Source organism: Mustelus asterias, chromosome 22 (assembly GCF_964213995.1).
Source record: "Mustelus asterias chromosome 22, sMusAst1.hap1.1, whole genome shotgun sequence".
NCBI lineage: Eukaryota > Metazoa > Chordata > Chondrichthyes > Carcharhiniformes > Triakidae > Mustelus > Mustelus asterias.
The window spans coordinates 21,896,907-21,914,879 of record NC_135822.1 but is presented as its reverse complement, the minus strand read 5'-3'; the positions used below and the strand labels follow the sequence as shown (position 1 = coordinate 21,914,879).

At 46.5% G+C, this 17,973-nt stretch overlaps 1 protein-coding gene across 1 annotated transcript in view; it reads left to right on the top strand.

The window, feature by feature from the left end:
* LOC144509919 (arf-GAP with coiled-coil, ANK repeat and PH domain-containing protein 3-like) overlaps window positions 1–17,973 on the top strand; it is a 361,954-nt gene that overhangs the window by 158,836 nt on the left and 185,145 nt on the right. Inside the window, exon 2 of the mRNA XM_078238917.1 lies at window positions 4,503–4,560. Coding sequence (XP_078095043.1) covers window positions 4,503–4,560 — 58 coding nt within the window. The remainder of the gene's footprint in view (window positions 1–4,502; window positions 4,561–17,973) is intronic.

Below are 17,973 nucleotides of genomic sequence, written 5' to 3'. Positions count from 1 at the left end.
AAAGAATTGGTGCCTCTTCAGCAAACAATAATAATTCATTTGGTAAATGCACAACCCCCTTAACCAACCAGAGTGGGCGCAATGCTTGATCTCTGATGTGTGCAGAATTAACTGATCTCCAGCAGTATTGGCAATCTAATTAGGCTTGATGCCCCTGCTGGCTTTCTTTAATTAACCCGCATTTGCCCAATTGACTATTAATTTTGTTTGAATTATCATTTCTAGAAGCATCCCCACCATCAAGGTTAACCGGCCTATAGTTGTTGGGCTTATCTTTGCACACTTTACACGCCAAAAGCTTTGTCAAAGAGATAGTGGCCAACAGATAGTGCCAACTATGGCTTGGTTGGTCACCCTCTTGCCTCCAAGTCACCAGGTTCTGGGTTCAAGTCCCACTCCTTGGGCACAAAAATCAAGGCCAACAATTCACTGAAGAACTAAGGGAATGCTTCATTGCTTGAGCTGGCGTCTTTTTGATGAGACATTAAACTAAGACACCACCTGCTTGCTGAGGTGGATGTAAAAGATCCCATGGTACTATTTTGACAAAGAGGAGTTATCCCCGTTGACTGAGCCAATATTTATCCCACAATCAACATGACCAAAAGCAGATTAACTGCTTATTATCACATTGCTGTTTGTGGGAGTTTGCTAAATTGCCTGCTGCGTTTCCTACATTACAACCATGACTATACTTTAAATTGACTTCACGATTGTAAGCGCTTTGAGGCGTCCAGTGGTTATGAAAAGTGCTAGATAAATGCAAGACCTTTCTTCCAATGTGAGATTTCATACAGGATTGATGTTATACTCCACTCTGTTGGGGACATTTTTTTTCATGCATGGAATGTAAGCATCGCTGCCCAAGCCACCATTTATTGCCCATCCTGAATTGCCCTTGAAAATGTGGTGGTGAGCTGCCTCCTTGAACTGCTGCAGTCCATGTGTTGTTAGAACACCGGCACCACTGCTGAAGGGAGTTCCAGGATTTTGACCTAGCAACAGTGAAGGAAGTCAGGATGGTGAGTGGCTTGGAGAGGAACTTGAAGCTGGTGATGTTCTCATTCATCTGCTGCCCTTGTTCTTCTAGGTGGTAGACGTTACGGGTTTGGATGGTTAAAGGAGCCTTAGTGAGTTTCTGCAATGCATTTATAGATAGTAGACATTGCTGCCTCTGTACATCAATGGTGGAGGGAGTGAATGTTGAATGTGATAGATGGGGGTACCAATTAAGCGGGTTGCCTTGTTATGGATGATGTCGAGCTTCTTGAATGCTGTTGGAGCTGCACTCATCCAGGCAAGTGGAGGGTATTCCGTCACAGTCCTGACTTGTGCCTTGTGGACAGGCTTTGGAGAGTCAGGAGGTGACTTACTTTCCATAGAATTCCCAGTTTCTGACCTGCTCTTGTAGCCACAATCTTTATATGGCTGGTCCAGTTCACTTTCTGGTCAATGGTAACCCCCAGGATGTTGATAGTGGGGGAGTCAGTGATGCCATTGAATGTCAAGGGGAGATAGTTAGATTCACTTTTTCTAGAGACGTTCAATGTAATAGAATTCTAGAAGGTGGCACAGTGGCTATAACACTTTACAGTGTTGCCAGTTGAGTATCAGCATGGTGGCCAGCACTAGCATCGCCCTGGCACAGATTTGATATCTCTGTCAGTACACTATCTGGTCTGTTGGCTGGTCTGACACACAGCACTACAGGGCAGGGTCACAATTTTACACACTTGATTTGATTTGATTTATTATTGTCACATGTATTAGTATACAGTGAAAAGTATTGTTTCTTGTGTGCTATACAGACAAAGCATACCATTCATAGAGAAGGAAAGGAGAGAGTGCAGAATATAGAATGTGCAGAATTTATACTTATGTATAGAGAAACATATCACACTGTGTGTTCATTTTGTTATCAAACTGAAACCATATCAGGAAAGGAGGGAAAATGCACTTTAATGGTCCAGGATATTGTATTACATCATGTGGAGGAATTGCAGAGAGGGTCCAGATAGATCTTTGTAATTGTGCAGTTTCAGAGACGTCATTAGTCAACATCAAATGATTTATTTACAAGGATCTATAAGAGCAGCAGCATGTCAGAATACCTCTGCTTAGAGAACTCCTCCCCCTGGGGTAATTGCCCACTCTGCCCTGATTGGTCACCCAAATCTGTTGACCCTTACTCTGCTGTGTTTCCCTTAAAGGGACAATTACCACATTCCTTTAGAGCCCCCGGGAGGATTTTGTCCCTGAGTTGGGACCCCAACAGGGCCAAATTAAGGTCCCAATCCTGTGTGGAAAGCAGTCATCTGGCAGCGATTTTCTCCAAAGTAGTGGCAAATAGACGAATTCACCATCCAATTGAGACTGGCAGGCACACTGTCAAAGATGGAGGGCCAATAGGAGGCCGTCTGTCACAGAGGAGGCTGCTTTTTCAAGGAGAAAGAGAAGGTGCCTCAAGATGGAGGTGCCCTCTCTCCAAATTTTTGAAGTTTTAAATAAAAGAGTAAGCAGCCATTGGCCATTGTGGAGGGGAAACCCAGCCAGATGGTGGCCTCTGGCTGCAACTGAGGCTAGGCAAGTAGGGAGGGCCTTGATGCCTACCTGGAGCACTGGCCTTCAGCCTGCAGGCTGCTGGCCTGTTCCCTGATGCCTCAGAGGGCCCAGAGGCTCCTCTGACTTTGGGCCTTGATATCTTATGCAGTTCTCTGCCTGAAGGCTGGTCTGACACACAGCACTACGACCTCTGCCACAGTTAGGGCAAGGAGGCAGGTCCTGAATCCACCCCAACCGGGATGCAGATTAAACCCTGCGCTGTTGACGCCAATCTGAGCCACATTGGCCATCCAGGGAACTGAGCCAACTGATCCCCACAAGGAGTCTGAGTTGCTGTGGCAACCAACATACGCTTCTACATGCACATTGTAGTCCCAGGGTCACGGACAATGTTGGCAGAGGCTCCAATGTTCTTTGACTTCAATACAAAGACACTTAATTGGCTACCTGTCATTTAGGGGCGGGTATCCTTCCTGTCACCAACCCCCATTCCACCTCCAGGAAAATAGCGCTGCCAGCAAACTGCCACCCCAGTTGGTGGCAAATTTTCATGCCAGCCACCTACCTCCACACATACCCACATCAGGCTTAAAAATCCTGCTCCCTCTTCCTCTCTAACAAAAAACTGGCATGAATAAAACTGGGTGTAATGCAGGTAGAAAACAAACGTGCATGATTGATCCTTACTTGGTGCTTTAAGGGTTGTTTCCATACAAAAATGGGGAGGTGATGGCCCAGTGGTATTATCGCTAGACTCTTAATCCAGAAACTTAGCTAATGTTCTGGGAACCCGGGTTCGAATCCCGCCACGTCAGATAGAGTCATAGACTCATAGAGTCATGGAGGTTTACAGCATGGAAACAGGCCCTTCGGCCCAACTTGTCCATGCCACCCTTTTTTTTTTAAACCCCTAAGCTAATCCCAATTGCCTGCATTTGGCCCAGATCCCTCTATACCCATGTAACTATCTAAATGCTTTTTAAAAGACAAAATTGTACCCGCCTCTACTACTACCTCTGGCAGCTTGTTCCAGTCACTCACCACCCTCTGTGTGAAAAAATTGCCCCTCTGGACACTTTTATATCTCTCCCCTCTCCCCTTAAACCTATGCCTTCTAGTTTTAGATTCCCCTACCTTTGGGAAAAGATATTGACTATCTCACTGATCTGTGCCCCTCATTATTTTATAGACCTCTATAAGATCACCCCTCAGCCTCCTACGCTCCAGAGAAAAAAGTCCCAGTCTATCCAGCCTCTCCTTATAACTCAAACCATCAAGTAGCATCCATCAACCACCCGGTAGCATCCTAGTAAATCTTTTCTGCACTCTTTCTAGTTTAATAATATCCTTTCTATAATAGGGTGACCAGAATTGCACACAGTATTCCAAGTGTGGCCTTACCAATGTCTTGTACAACTTCAAATTTAAAAAATCTGGAATTAAGAACCTACTGATGACCATGAAACCATTGTCGATTGTCGAAAAAGCCATTTGGTTCACTAATGTTCTTTAGGGAAGGAAATCTGCCATCCTTACCCGGTCTGGCCTACATATGACTCCAGAGCCACAGCAATGTTGTTGACTCTCAACTGCCCTCGGGCAACTAAGGATGGGCAATAAATGCTGGCCAGCCAGCGACGCCCATGTCCCACAAATGAATAAAAAGAAAAATCGCTCCCTTAAGACCCTTTTAGATCTCCCAGTTCTCAGTTTCAGTAAATTCTGCTACACGGTACGGGCAAACAAATTATTTGCAATGAAATGCATATGTATCATTTTTATGGCTGTTGACCTACCTGAATTCAACTCACCAATGTCAGTAAGACTTAAATAAATGCTGAAAAGATGTTTTGATGCAGTGGGTAGATAGGGAAATCCTGGTGTAAAATGGCGTGATGTTGGTGCTGATTGAGTTCCTAACATTTTTGTTTTCGTTGCAGGGCGACAATTGAGGAGGTGGAGACTGATGTTGTGGAAATCGAAGCAAAGCTGGATAAGGTGAGTGACTGTTAACACATAAATCCAGCACTGAAACCTCACATCTACTCAGCACCTTAGGCCTTTTGGAAGTCTTGTGGTGCACCGGGTAGAGTCCCTGTCTCTGACCCAGAAGCTCCGAGTTCAAGTCCCACCCAGGACTTGATGGCCAAGGAAGGTGCGTTCATAACACAGTCAAACAGTTTGAGTGTCGACCTGCAAATCCTTCCCAACGCACCAATGGCTGGCGGTAACAGCAGGGAAGACTCCTAGTCAGCCACACTTAATGTAGAGTGGCACCCATCAAGCCCTAAGGTGACAGGCTAGCGGCCTGTTCTGGGAATTACCAGTCTGACTCAGTGCACCACTAGCTGCGGGAAGAGAACTGGAATTAGGCATTTTAATCCGAGTCTGGCATTAAACTTCAAGTGGATTTGTTCCTTAGATCTTCCTTTCAGGTCCAAGGAAACTACCTCCTTGCTGAGGGGATTCCATGATTACTGGCTACCCATCTAGTATCCCAGCCATTTTTCACGTACCAGTCTAGACAGAGAAAATCAGTAGCCAATTCAATCATTGAGGGGCACCATCCGATCCTGTCCTCAAAAACATTCCGGTTTGCAGTTTAGAGTGAGCACAGTGCGATTCTCACTGGGATGTTCACACCTATATGTTCCAGCACCCATTGGAGCAGAGTGGTTGGAAACAAACTGCCTGCTTGACTTTCATCCCCTCCAGGGTCTGGGGCAGTGTTGGGGCAACCTGTAGCCTGGGGTTCATATGCGGCCCCTCTGGGTTCTTGGCCGTTGTCCATATGCGATGTTGCCACATTCCACTGCAGTTTTATTCCTACTGGCATGACTGAAGTGATTCACATGTAAAACAAGGGCAAGTGAAGTGGGCTGCGTGCTGATTGCTCACAACATTGGCTGTGAGAGCCTCACACTCCCTCTGCGTCCAAAGTATAAATATTTATTTTACTTTTACCATTTGAAGTTGATAGTTCTATCAATATGTAAATGATTAAACGTTTTCTATAACTCATTATGAAAAATTCAGCATATATTAAAAGTTTTTAATCTTATTCATGGGGTCGTGGTTAGCGGATAAGCCCGAGTTCAATCTTGTGGCCCACTGAGATGAAGGAGGGCCATTCATGCGACCCACACACTTGCCTGGGTTGCCCATTAGTGGTCGAGGGAAACTGAAATCAACCATGAGGTCTTTGTTGGCAACCGGGTGGAACTCAGCTAATTTGGTACAATGTTGTTTAGTCTCACACCAGGCAGTGTTTTTTATCACCTTCGTCATCGCAGAGGCTGAAATAGATTCACTTTCCAAAAATGATCCTGCAAATCCAACAGGTGTGGAAGAACGGGTACATTTTATTCAAGTGTCTTGCAACCTGCTTGGATCACAGCGTGATTCTCAAATTGAATCTGTTAAACTGAATGTTGTTCAGCTTTATGCATCAGGCACTTAAGTGGGCGATTGTTCAGAATCCAGCAATAGTGTGGGTCCGCACCATGATAATTTCTACAGCATTCCAAATCCTAACAAGATGCATCAGTCCCTGAATCTTGATTCAAACGAAACATACTCCCCCGTTCATTTGATGTTTAATACTCCACATTATCAACCCAGTTTCAGCCCAGTTTAGAAATCTAGACACAGGACTGAGGGGTGAGCTGGTCTTTCATTTATCGGATTAAAATTCAGCCAAGACTGAAAGGATTAAAGTTCTGTCGGGCTATGAAAATCTTGTGTGAAATGGTGATCTCTACCCTATCCTTAGTGAGCGTGTGTGCCAACTCAAAACCGCCTCTCTCTGGCACTCAATTCTTAGCCAGAAAGACCACATGATGGCTGGATTGGAAACCGAAAGAATGTCATACAGCTCCAGTAACAAATTGTCTTAAATTTGAGGTTATGGCGTATTGTTAGGGTCGGACAGGGCAAGCTTTACTCTCCATCTAACCGTGCTAGATTTGTCCTGAGGAGGGCTGGATGTCCCATTTCACAGCAGAAAATTAATTTTAGAAGTAATTTTAAATCAACTTATGCAAAATAATGTATATAAAATTTTCATTTTTCATTTGGGCTGATTGTTCAATGAATGGGCGAAATAGGTTGTGGTGCCATTAAATAATTACAGAGATTTGAAGCACAGCAAAAGGCCAATCAGCACAACAATCCAGGTTTGTCAGGGTGGAGAAAACCATGTGTACTTGGTTCAGTTCAGCAGGAAGCCAACACTCACTTGGTTCAATTTAGTAAGTCGAAACATTGACATTTTTACTCAGAAAGCTTGCCCTACAATGATGCGACTGATTTGTTTCCAGGGTGAAATCTGTACAATTAACAGCCTGACACAGGCATAGTCCCCTGCTGGAGGACATAATATTCCCTTTGTATATGAACTTCAAAGAAAATTGTGGTCTGTTTTAGAATTAAAACCTTCATATAATATTTCATATTCTTCACCTTTGTACAGAGAATGCATTCTTCAAATCATTTAATGAAATAGTGTTTCCATCAGTTCTTCCTCCCAATTCCCTCTTCTCCTATCAGTTCTGAGTCGGTGGGATATTGCTGCTCTCTCGTACATCGCTACGAGACTTAATTTTTCATATCTGTTCTCTGATGTAAGAGCCACTGTAACTGAACCCAATCCACACCTCACCGGACATGTTCACACGCTCGGAGCGCCTAATGTTTCTCTCATTGAATCCCTACCATGCAGAAGGAGACCATTTGGCCATTGAGTCTGCACCAACAACAATCCCACCCAGGCCCTATTCCTGTAACTCCACATATTTACCCCACTAATCCCTCTAACCTACGCATCCCAGGATACTAAGGGGCAATTTAGCATGACCAATGCACCTAACCCGCGCATCTCTGGACTGTGGGAGGAAACCGGAGCACCTGGAGGAAACCCACGCAGACACGGGGAGAATGTGCAAACTCCACACACACCCAGGTCCCTGGAACTGTGAGGCAGCAGTGTTAACCACTGTGCCACCGTGCCTCCTTTTCCTCTTGATCTTTACTGTCATCTGGTCTGAGAAGAAACACCCAAGCTCTAGAGGTCAAGGAAGGATATGCTGGCCTTGGAAAGGGTCCAGAGGAGGTTCACAAGAATGTTCCCTGGAATGAAGAGCTTGTCATATGAGGAACGGTTGAGGACTCTGGGTCTGGACTCGTTGGAGTTTAGAAGGATGAGGGGGAATCTTATTGAAACTTACAGGATACTGCGAGGCCTGGATAGAGTGGACGTGGAGAGGATGTTTCCACTAGTAGGAAAAACTAGAACCAGAGGGCACAACCTCAGGCTAAAGGGACGATCCTATAAAACAGAGATGAAGAGGAATTTCTTCAGCCAGAGAGTGGTGAATCTGTGGAACTCTTTGCCGCAGAAGGCTGTGGAGGCCAGGTCATTGAGTGTCTTTAAGACAGAGATAGATAGGTTCTTGATTAATAAGGGGGTCAGGGGTTATGGGAGAATGGGGATGAGAAAAATAACAGCCATGATTGAATGGCGGAGCAGACTCGATGGGCCGAGTGGCCTAATTCCGTTCCTATGTCTTATGGTCGAATTCTGGTCCGTAAGACAAGCCCTGTGCATTTGCCAATCAAAGTATGACACTCTCTATTCGGCCACATAAGGACAGAACTGTTTTAGTTTCCTTTTGGCAGGACTGAATAGGCCAATGCATTAAAACACTGTTCTTTTGCCTCTGGGAGCCAGTTTGAATCTAACCCATAGAGAAGAGACAATGGGCGCTTTCTCTTGGGAAATGAGACTTCAGTGAATGAGTTTGAAGAGCCTCGATTCAATGTACTTAGCAGTCCTCACGCACTAATGTTTTCCCACATCTGACAGCCACTTTAATTCGACAATCCTGCTCAGAAGAAGTATAGGATATTTAAATGCTGTTTGCATGTCAGGAAAATGGAAGTTCAGGGCTGAATGCTAAGTCAAATTGAAAACAAGGCAGCTTGGGTTTGATTTACCAAGAGCCACTTGCTGCTGTTTTCCATTAAAGAATATATAAGCTGCCCAGGCAGCGATGAGGTAATGCTCTGTGCGCTGCTGCAGTGACTACGTGCTAAAGGACAAGAACGTATTCCAGCAATGCGGTTAAGTGATGTGTCCTGTAATTATTGGGGTAAGGGGCGTTCTGCAGCTCAGATTGAGGCTGCAGGCCACAGGCAAACCTTTTATAAATTAATAAAAGCAAAAGAAGCATTTGGCACACAATGGCCGCTTGGGGTTGGTCACACAGCAGTAACCATACCAAGGAGTGAGGTGATGTCATGCAGCTTTGGAGCGGGAGGACCAGACAGTTTGTCGCAGCCTTCTGAGTCCACAGATTAGTTAACCAATGAAAGCTGATCTTGGGGGATGGTGAGTCATGTGTCAAAGGTCATCACCTACCTTGGCAGGGCGGGAATATAATACTACACAATCGCCGTGATTCTACATTGTTGGTGCATGTTGAATTGTAAGGCAACTTTGAACAATTGGAAGAATGGAAAGCAAGAAAGGGCTCGATTCCTCTCACGCCTCTCAACACCTCAGGAAACCCACAGCATCTTACAGCAAATGAACTACTTTCTGAAGTATAGTATTGTAGGGAACAGCAGCAACCAAACCAGGCACAGCAAGCTCCCACAAGCAGCAGTGAGATACACGATCAGTTTTTGTGGGCTGGCTGAGGGATAAATATTGGTCAGGACACTGGGGAAAAGATTCCCGCTCTCTTCATTGCCATGTCCTGCTCATACGCTTATCTTACTGTGATGCTGAGTTTTAGAAGTCAGAATGGAGAGATCGGCCAATGTGTCTTTCTTTTTGGGACCTTTCCAGAAACAATTATTTTTCAGCTTTCAAAATGAACTTTCGAACCTGTGTCTGTGTTTATTGCCAGTTACAAAAATCAGGGGCTAAGGATGGCACTCACTAGGGGTTCAGGACATCTTTTAAAATGATTGTTTTCTGAATTCAGCAGTTCAGAATATATGTTACTGAATTATACCCCCCCACAACACACACACACACACACACACACACACACACACACACACACGCGCACACACACACATACACACCCACATGCACACACGCGCGCACACACACACATACACACCCACATGCACACACGCGCACATACACACCCACATGCACACACGCGCACACACACACACACACATACACACCCACATGCACACACGCGCACACACATACACACCCACATGCACACACGCGCACACACACCCACATACACACCCACATGCACGCACGCGCACACACACACACACACACCCACACGCGCACACACACACCCCCACATGTGCACACACACATACACACCCACATGCACACACGCGCGCACACACACACATACACACCCACATGCACACACGCGCACACACATACACACCCACATGCACACACGCACACACACATACACACCCACATGCACACACGTGCACACACACACACACACACACCCACATGCACACACGCACACACACACACATACACACACATGCACACACACACACCCCCAACATCCACCCACACATACCTACACACACCCCCACACACTCATGTACACCCACATGCATACGCACACGCACACGCACACACACCCAACATCCACCCACACATACCCACACACCCACAAATACAGACACGTACACACACCCAACATCCACCCACACATACCCACACACATACACACACACATACCCACATATACCTACACACACACCCACAAATACACACACACACGCACCCTCACCGACACACACACACACACACATACAGACACACACACACCCAACACCTACCCACACATATACACACATACATACCCACACACACCCACACATGCACCCACACCGCACGCCCACATATACCTACACACATGCACACCCATACCCACACACAGCTACACACCCCCACACACACGCACACACACACACATGCACCCACATACACACACGCACCCGCGTACACACACACACACACACCCACGCACATACACACAACACACCCACACTCACACACCTACGCACACACACACCCCACCACCACCATTCCACGGACAGGGAAGGAAGGGGACAAAGGGAACAGATATCAGGATCGGGCAACCCAACCATGGGTTCCATACCTCTAACTTGTCAAGTCAGAAATGAGGCCATGGGAGAGACTTTCACAAAAGGCAGGTAGGGGCCTAATTAACAATCCAAAGTCGCAGCCTGATGACATTGTCACTACAATGACTTAAACTTAATAGGCCGTGTGAGGGAGGCCTAGCCTGTAGGATTCCTGGCACTGGATCTAAACTCCGTGTGGCAAAGAGGCCTCTCAAGGAATTAGTCTGTAGCCTACCCAACTCCAGCTCTCCCAACTTACAACCCTCCGGTCATCGTCAGAACCCCCTTTCTAATACCAGGGACCATCCCCAAAGGTCCCCAGCTGAAGCCTCCCACTGCCAGAATTTCCCCCCCACTGCCAACCAGGCTATTCATTTGACCTGTCAGGTGAGAAGCAGCACTACTGAGTTACTGCTGCTAAGATCATCAGGGTCTCCGTCATTTCGGACTCTCCCACACTCTCCTTGGCTCCCTGTGACTGTCAGGGCCTCAGGTGTTGCATGTTTCCAGCTTATTGTGTTGTATTAGTGGTAGCCTCGGGTCAGAGTAGGGGAGAGGACAATGGGAGTGATTGGTGAGGGACCTAGCTACATGGTAACCATCTTCGAGCCTTTGGCTCCAAACTCTTGTGACATCTATTCCCAATCAATGTGTTGTGTACCGTCATTCTTTTATAGGCCTTCAGGGGGAGTGCAAATGAATTGGTACTTGGCCAACCTCACTTTCAGGTTAAGCATCAGATGCGCCAACAGCTACATATCATATAAAAGCTAAATTTGTAAAGGATAGGTAAATTTGTTTTTAGTGTCACAAGTACGCTTACATTAACACCGCAATGAAGTTACTGTGAAAATCCCCTAGTCACCACACACTGGCGCCTGCTCGAGTACATTGAGAGAGAATTTAGCATGGCCAATGCACCTAACCAGCACGTCTTTCGGACTGTGAGAGGAAACCGGAGCACCCGGAGGAAACCCACGCAGGCACGGGGAGAACGTGCAAACTCCACACAGACACAGTGACCCAAGCCGGGAATTGAACCCAGCTCTCTGGCGCTTTTGAGGCAGCAGTGATAACCATGTGCCACCCGTAGTGGTTGTGGGGATTCAATGGAGGGTTTTGTGAAAGGAAAACTCCAACAGTTGAAAAGAATAAAAGAGATATCCTTCTTTTATCAATTGCGCCATGACCAACAAAATCAGCAAACCTATGTGCTATTGAAGGGCCGTGCAGGTCACTGTGGGCTGAGTTTTTAGTCACCAGCCTCGATGTGCACAGTTTGGTGGATTAGGAGCGGTTCAGCTCACAAAGCCTTTCTGCTGATGCTGACGATCTGAATTATATTTCACGTGACCTTGGGACATTGCAGCCAAAGGGACTGGACTAACCATTTTGCTTCCGGCATCCTCTCGGGAGGAACGTTCCAAAGCTGGTCATGTTTTTTTAACTCTAGTCTATTTTTTATTTGTTTAGCTGTGTTGAATACTGGCTGATTATTTATCTTCTTTTGTAATGTGCATAATGAAAACTAACACCAACTGTTGGCTCAAGGTAGTGCTATTCATACAGCGACCCGGGGGGTGGCCAGTGGAGCTCGGCGAGGGTGGCATTATGGAGAGACGGTGTGGTATAGTGGGGGCATGTCATGGCCTAGCCTCTCCCTCAGTGACCATCGGCCCATTTAACTCAGAATCTCAGTTCACATCCTGACAACTTTGCCTCGACCCTGGAACTGGGATTGAGAGGGAAGTGAGCAGGGATTGAGAGAGTTGAAAAATTGCCTAAGAAGAAAGAAAAGTGTATCTTTAAACATAAACTATGCGGGAACTTGCTTTAAGGGGGTCTTGTGGAAATTGCAAAAGAGGGACTCAGAGCTCGGGAGTAAGATTAGAGAGGACGTTTAAATTATACTCTGTGATAAATACTCTTTACTTTTCATGGTAAAATAAAGCTCTCATTGTAACCTAAGGAGCAGTCGAGGATACATTTTATAGTCCATCACTAATATACAAGCACGCGCTCCTGTTCTTTTACTGTGTTACTGCTTGTTGCGATTTACAGATACCGATGTACATCAAAGAGAATAAACTATTCATCAGCTGACTCCAGTATTATTTTCTCTCACATCTTACAAACATTTTATTGTGCGTGTTAACATTTTAAATGGGTAGATGGAATCATAAAACGCTACAACTCAGAAAGAGGCCATTTGACTCATTGTGTTTTAAAGTTTAATGCCTATTTATTAGTGTCACAAGTAGGCTTACATTAACACTGCAATGAAGTTACTGTGGAAATCCCCTAGTCGCCACACTCCGGCGACTGTTCGGGTACACTGAGGGAAAATTTAACACGGCCAATGCACCTAACCCACACATCTTTCGGACTGTGGGAGGAAACCGGAGCACTCGGAGGAAACCCATGCAGACACGGGGAGAACATGCAGACTCCATACAGACAGTGACCCAAACAGGGAATCGAACCCGGGTCCCTGGCGCTGTGAGGCAGCAGTGCTAACCACTATACCATGGTGGTTGGTAATGTTTTTGCCAAAAGAAAATGGGAGAAATTGTTTATGGCCTGTTAACGTGGAACAAATAGTTTGAAAGTGTGTGATTTTTGATCATAGCATCCCATTAGAAATAACTGAAAGTGCCCATTCCTGCAACACCTCGAACTCACCGACCCTTTAACACTTTGCATGCAGCACGTAACCAATAGAACAGTTGAAATGTTTGGTATTACAGCCGCAGATTATATGGTATCTGGAGAAAATGACTCATTGAAAATTGAGACAAGCCCAGTTTAGGAACCCAGTCCCCTCATGTGTGGCTAAACGCTAACATAGGGTTGCAATTGGGCTTTTGACGAGAGCATGCATCTCATTCTGGAGTTGTGTAGAAAGGAAAGTGTCAGCTGTGGGAAAGGATTTGGGACATTCTTGAGAGACGTGATGTGTTGATTTGGAAGTGGGAATGGAACTGGAACTAAGCTGCCTGTTTGCTGGAAAAGCAAGAATAATTTATGAATGTGCGAACCAACTGTCCAAAGGGAGGTGGATAATGTTGTCAGATTCCAAGGGGGAAATAAGATTGTCTCTTTTCTTAAATACAGCTGTTAAGAGGTAGAAGATATAGAGCATGTAGTGTGGTGCTAGGGCTCGCTGGACCTTTGCCGAGAGAGTGGTAAGAGTGTGTGACCACAGGAATAGTTGGGGTGGAAAGCACAGATTCAGGGAAAGCTAGATAGCACATGAGGAGCAAAGGGAAAGAAGGAAATGCTGATAGGGTTAGATGAAGGGGGGTGGGAAGAGGCCTGTGTGGAGCCCAGACACCAGCATGGACCAGTTGGGCCGAATTGCCTGGGCAGGAATTTCCATTTCCCCACAACGTGTTTTCTGGTGGGGGAAGTGGCCAGCCATTGGCCCCTGGGGGATTTTCTGGTCCCATTGATGTCTACAGCCCTTTGCGTAGCTTGTTATCACTGCTGCTGGGGAACACGTCATTGGTGGGACCAGTAGATCGCACCAGCGGAAAGGACCAGATAATTGGGCGGCACGGTGGCACAGTGGTTAGCACTGCTGCCTCACAGTGCCAGGGACCCGGGTTCGATTCCTGGCTTGGGTCACTGTCTGTGCTGAGTCTGCACATTCTCCCCGTGTCTGCGTGGGTTTCCTCTGGGTGCTCCGGTTTCCTCTCACACGCCAAAGATGTGCGGGTTAGGTGGATTGGCCATGGTAAATTGTCCCTTACTGTCAGGGGGACTAGCTAGGGTAAATGCATGGGGCTATGGGGATAGAGCTGGGTGGGATTGTGGTCAGTGCAAACTCGATGGGCCAAATGGCCTCCTTCTGCACTGTAGGATTCTATGATTCAGCCCCTTACATCTGTGCACTAGACTCGATGGCAGAATCTTGCCCTCAGTTCATAGAGTGCTATCTGAGCTGGGAAAACCGGTGTGAAGCTCTCCAACTGCATAGTGCACTCTGTACAATAGAAAATCTGGGGGCATGGTTTTCACTGTCACTCTGGTGGAGCGGGGCCTGATAGAGCCGGCAACACTGGCTCCACAGAGACCGGAGCACCATCTTTAAAGGGCATCCCGATCTGCAATAAAAAGAAACTCCTCCCACACCCCCATTGACATGCCCCCCTCCCCCCAAACACCTCTCCCCCCTCCCCAAGCATCAGGGTGACACCCACCATAAACATCGGGGGTGCCCCCCCATACATAAGGGGAACTCCCCCATGGGGTTCCCCATTGACACTGACAGGTCAGCACTGCCAGGGCACTGTCCAACATGTACCTCTCCCGGTGGGAGCGATACTTTGGCGCCACCGGCATGTTCCTCTTCAATGCGGACATTTGCAGGGAAGCCCTATAATGACTGGTAAATGTAACATTTATTGAAATTGGAAACCTCGTTATGTCATGGGCGAGGAGCATGGAAAATTGAGAAATGAGATCTCGCCAGCGAGAATCTCACTTCCCGACTCTGAGTAGGTTTTGAGCCTGCCTTGCCTTTTATGCAGACAGCTAATGCAGGGTCGAAATTTCCCCTCAGTGCAATTGTGTGGGCCTCATGGCCCTTTCTGACTCCATTATATACGTGCTAATGGCTCGTACTCTCAGACAGAAAACCTCTGTAGTACCCCCTGTATTACAGGTAGAAGGCATGCTTTTTATTTCCCTTTCATTAAACTCACTCATTCTAGGTGTGTCTTAGAGCTAATTTGTTGGATTGTGTAGTTGCTGTGTGAGTCTATCAATATATTGACATTTAGCAAGCAAAACAAAGTAGAAGCCATTATCAATGTGGGGTGGCGGAGGGCACTCAAAGAGGCAAAATGTTTTTGAAAGACAAACAAGTGGATTGTGTTCTCTATTAGTAACTTTTCATTTCAGGAAGCGCTCTGTCCTTTGACATGATCCTGTGAAATTTCTTTGTGTAGCTGTGGTTTTGCTGTTGCATGGATCCTGAACAAGTGAAAACTGAAGTCTGGGTGGTGGCACAGTTAGCACTGCTACCTCACAGTGCCAGGGACTTTGGTTCAATTCCAGCCTCTGGTCACTGTCTGTGTGGAGTCTGCACATTCTCCCCGTGTCTGCGTGGGTTTCCTCCGGTTTCCTCCCACACTCCAAAGATGTGCGGGTTAGGTGAATTGACCATGCTAAATTGACCCTTAGTGTCAGGGAGATTAGCAGGGTAAATATGTGGGGTTACGGGGATAGGGCCTGCGTGGGATTGTTGTCGGTGCAGGCTCGATGGGCCGAATGGCCTCTTTCTGCACTGTCGGGATTCTATATATGATTCTATGAAAACTATCTAAGAGGAAGAGAGCCCTTGTTTCCCGCTGTGTGAGCTGCAACCTTCCTGCTTTCTAATGGGTGCACTGGGGGCAGGAGGATGGGAAATCAGGGGGCAAAGTTACTAAATGAAGTAAATTGAGACGAAGTAGAGTGGGAGGAAGCCGTGTGGTGAATCTAACTTAGACCAATTACAGAATTTCCATGGCAGAAACAGGCCATTCGGCCAAACTGATCCGTGCTGGTATTTATAACCTTCCTCCGCCCTAAATCATCCTAACTCTATCAGCATTTGCTTCTTTTCTTCCTCGTGTTCCCTAACTTTCCCTCAAAAATGCATCCATGCAAGTTTCCTCAGGAGGTCTTGTGGCGCAGTGGGTAGCATGCTTACCTTTGAGCCAGAAGCTCCGGGTTCGAGTCCCACGCCAGGACTTGATGGCCAAGGAATGTGCATTCATAACACAGTTAAACAAGTTGAGTGTGTCCGCCTGCAACTCCTTCCAAACAGGCCAATGGCTGGTGGTAAGAACAGGAGAGACTCCTGATCAGCCGTGCTTGATGTGGAGTGAGGCCCCTTTAAACTATAAACCCCTGGTGGCAAACTAGCGACCTGTTCCAGGAATTGCTAGTTAGGGAAACGGACGAAAGTCTGCCTTAGGTACGGGAAGAGGATTGGAATTCTGCACCGTTGTAACAACTCACTGGGAAAGGAAATTTCTCCTGAATTCCTTTACTGGATTGCATAGTGGCTATTTTATATTAATGACCCCCAGTTTTGGGCACCCCAACAAGTGGCCAAGTGGTCATCTTCAGCGCTGTAAGTCCCCAGGTAATCCATGCATTGGAGCCTAGTGTGTGAAGAATGCACAACCTCTCGGCGTCACGCTGATCAGGCACTTCACTGAAGACCCATTCCACAGGATCTGACCGGAATATCAATCGCCCACTGGATGGCCGAGCATGTTATTGGATCGAAGACTGCTTGAAAATAGCTGTTTGTGCACAAACATAGAATCAGTCAAAGAGGCCCGCGGCACAGAAGGAGGCCATCCTGCCCAGTGCGGCTGTGCCAGCATTTTGTAAGCACTAGACTGTTGGTCCCTATTTTCCAGCCTTTTTCACATACTTTTCCGCTGCCTTTTATAAAGCTATTATCGACTCTGCTTCCTTCATTTTTTTTCTGGTGGGACATTTTGTGGCTCCAAGACCCACTGTGTCAAAATATAAGAATGCCCTTCACCTTGCCCTGTGTTCTTTGGCTGGTGATTTTATATGTACTTTTTATTCTCTGGTTGCCAGCTGAGAATAAAATGTGTTTGTGGGATACAGACACTGTCCCACTCATTACGTGACCCATCATGGACTCCGTCTCTGGTGGTTGCTAAGGCAAATTATGTGCATTGATTGCCTTATCCCACATTGAACCAAGCAGATTCTACACAAGGCACCACACATTCTTCGTCCCCTTCATTTGGTTACTCCCAGTGCTCAGGGTTGGATTAGAATGGCTGATTACTTCATTCTTTTCCCTTGTCTCTGCTGTTTACAGTATTCCAGCAAGTTCCCTCCGACCTCTTTGATATAGGCATGTAAGGGTCAGGGGATCAGCTGGCATCAATCTCGACAGCTGCACTTTCAGATAATTTCCACCCAGGCAGCTTAGAAAAAAAATCAATGCTCACAGTGTTGGAAATTACTAGCGATCACTACAGGTTGGTTAAGATCAGAATTGTGGCTTTGTCAATCAGTCAGACAAGTTGTTAGCTCAGCCTTTAAGGTAAATGATTCTTGGACCTGCCTGACTCTCGGAGTTGTTGGCGCCATCCATTTGGGAACAGAATTAATGGCCATCAGGAGACAGAGGTCGACAGGCGATTTAATAGTTCTGGTCACCATCTTATAAAAAAGGATATTCATAGAATATTCTTCGATGTGAGAGGGCAAAGGAACATCAAGGGG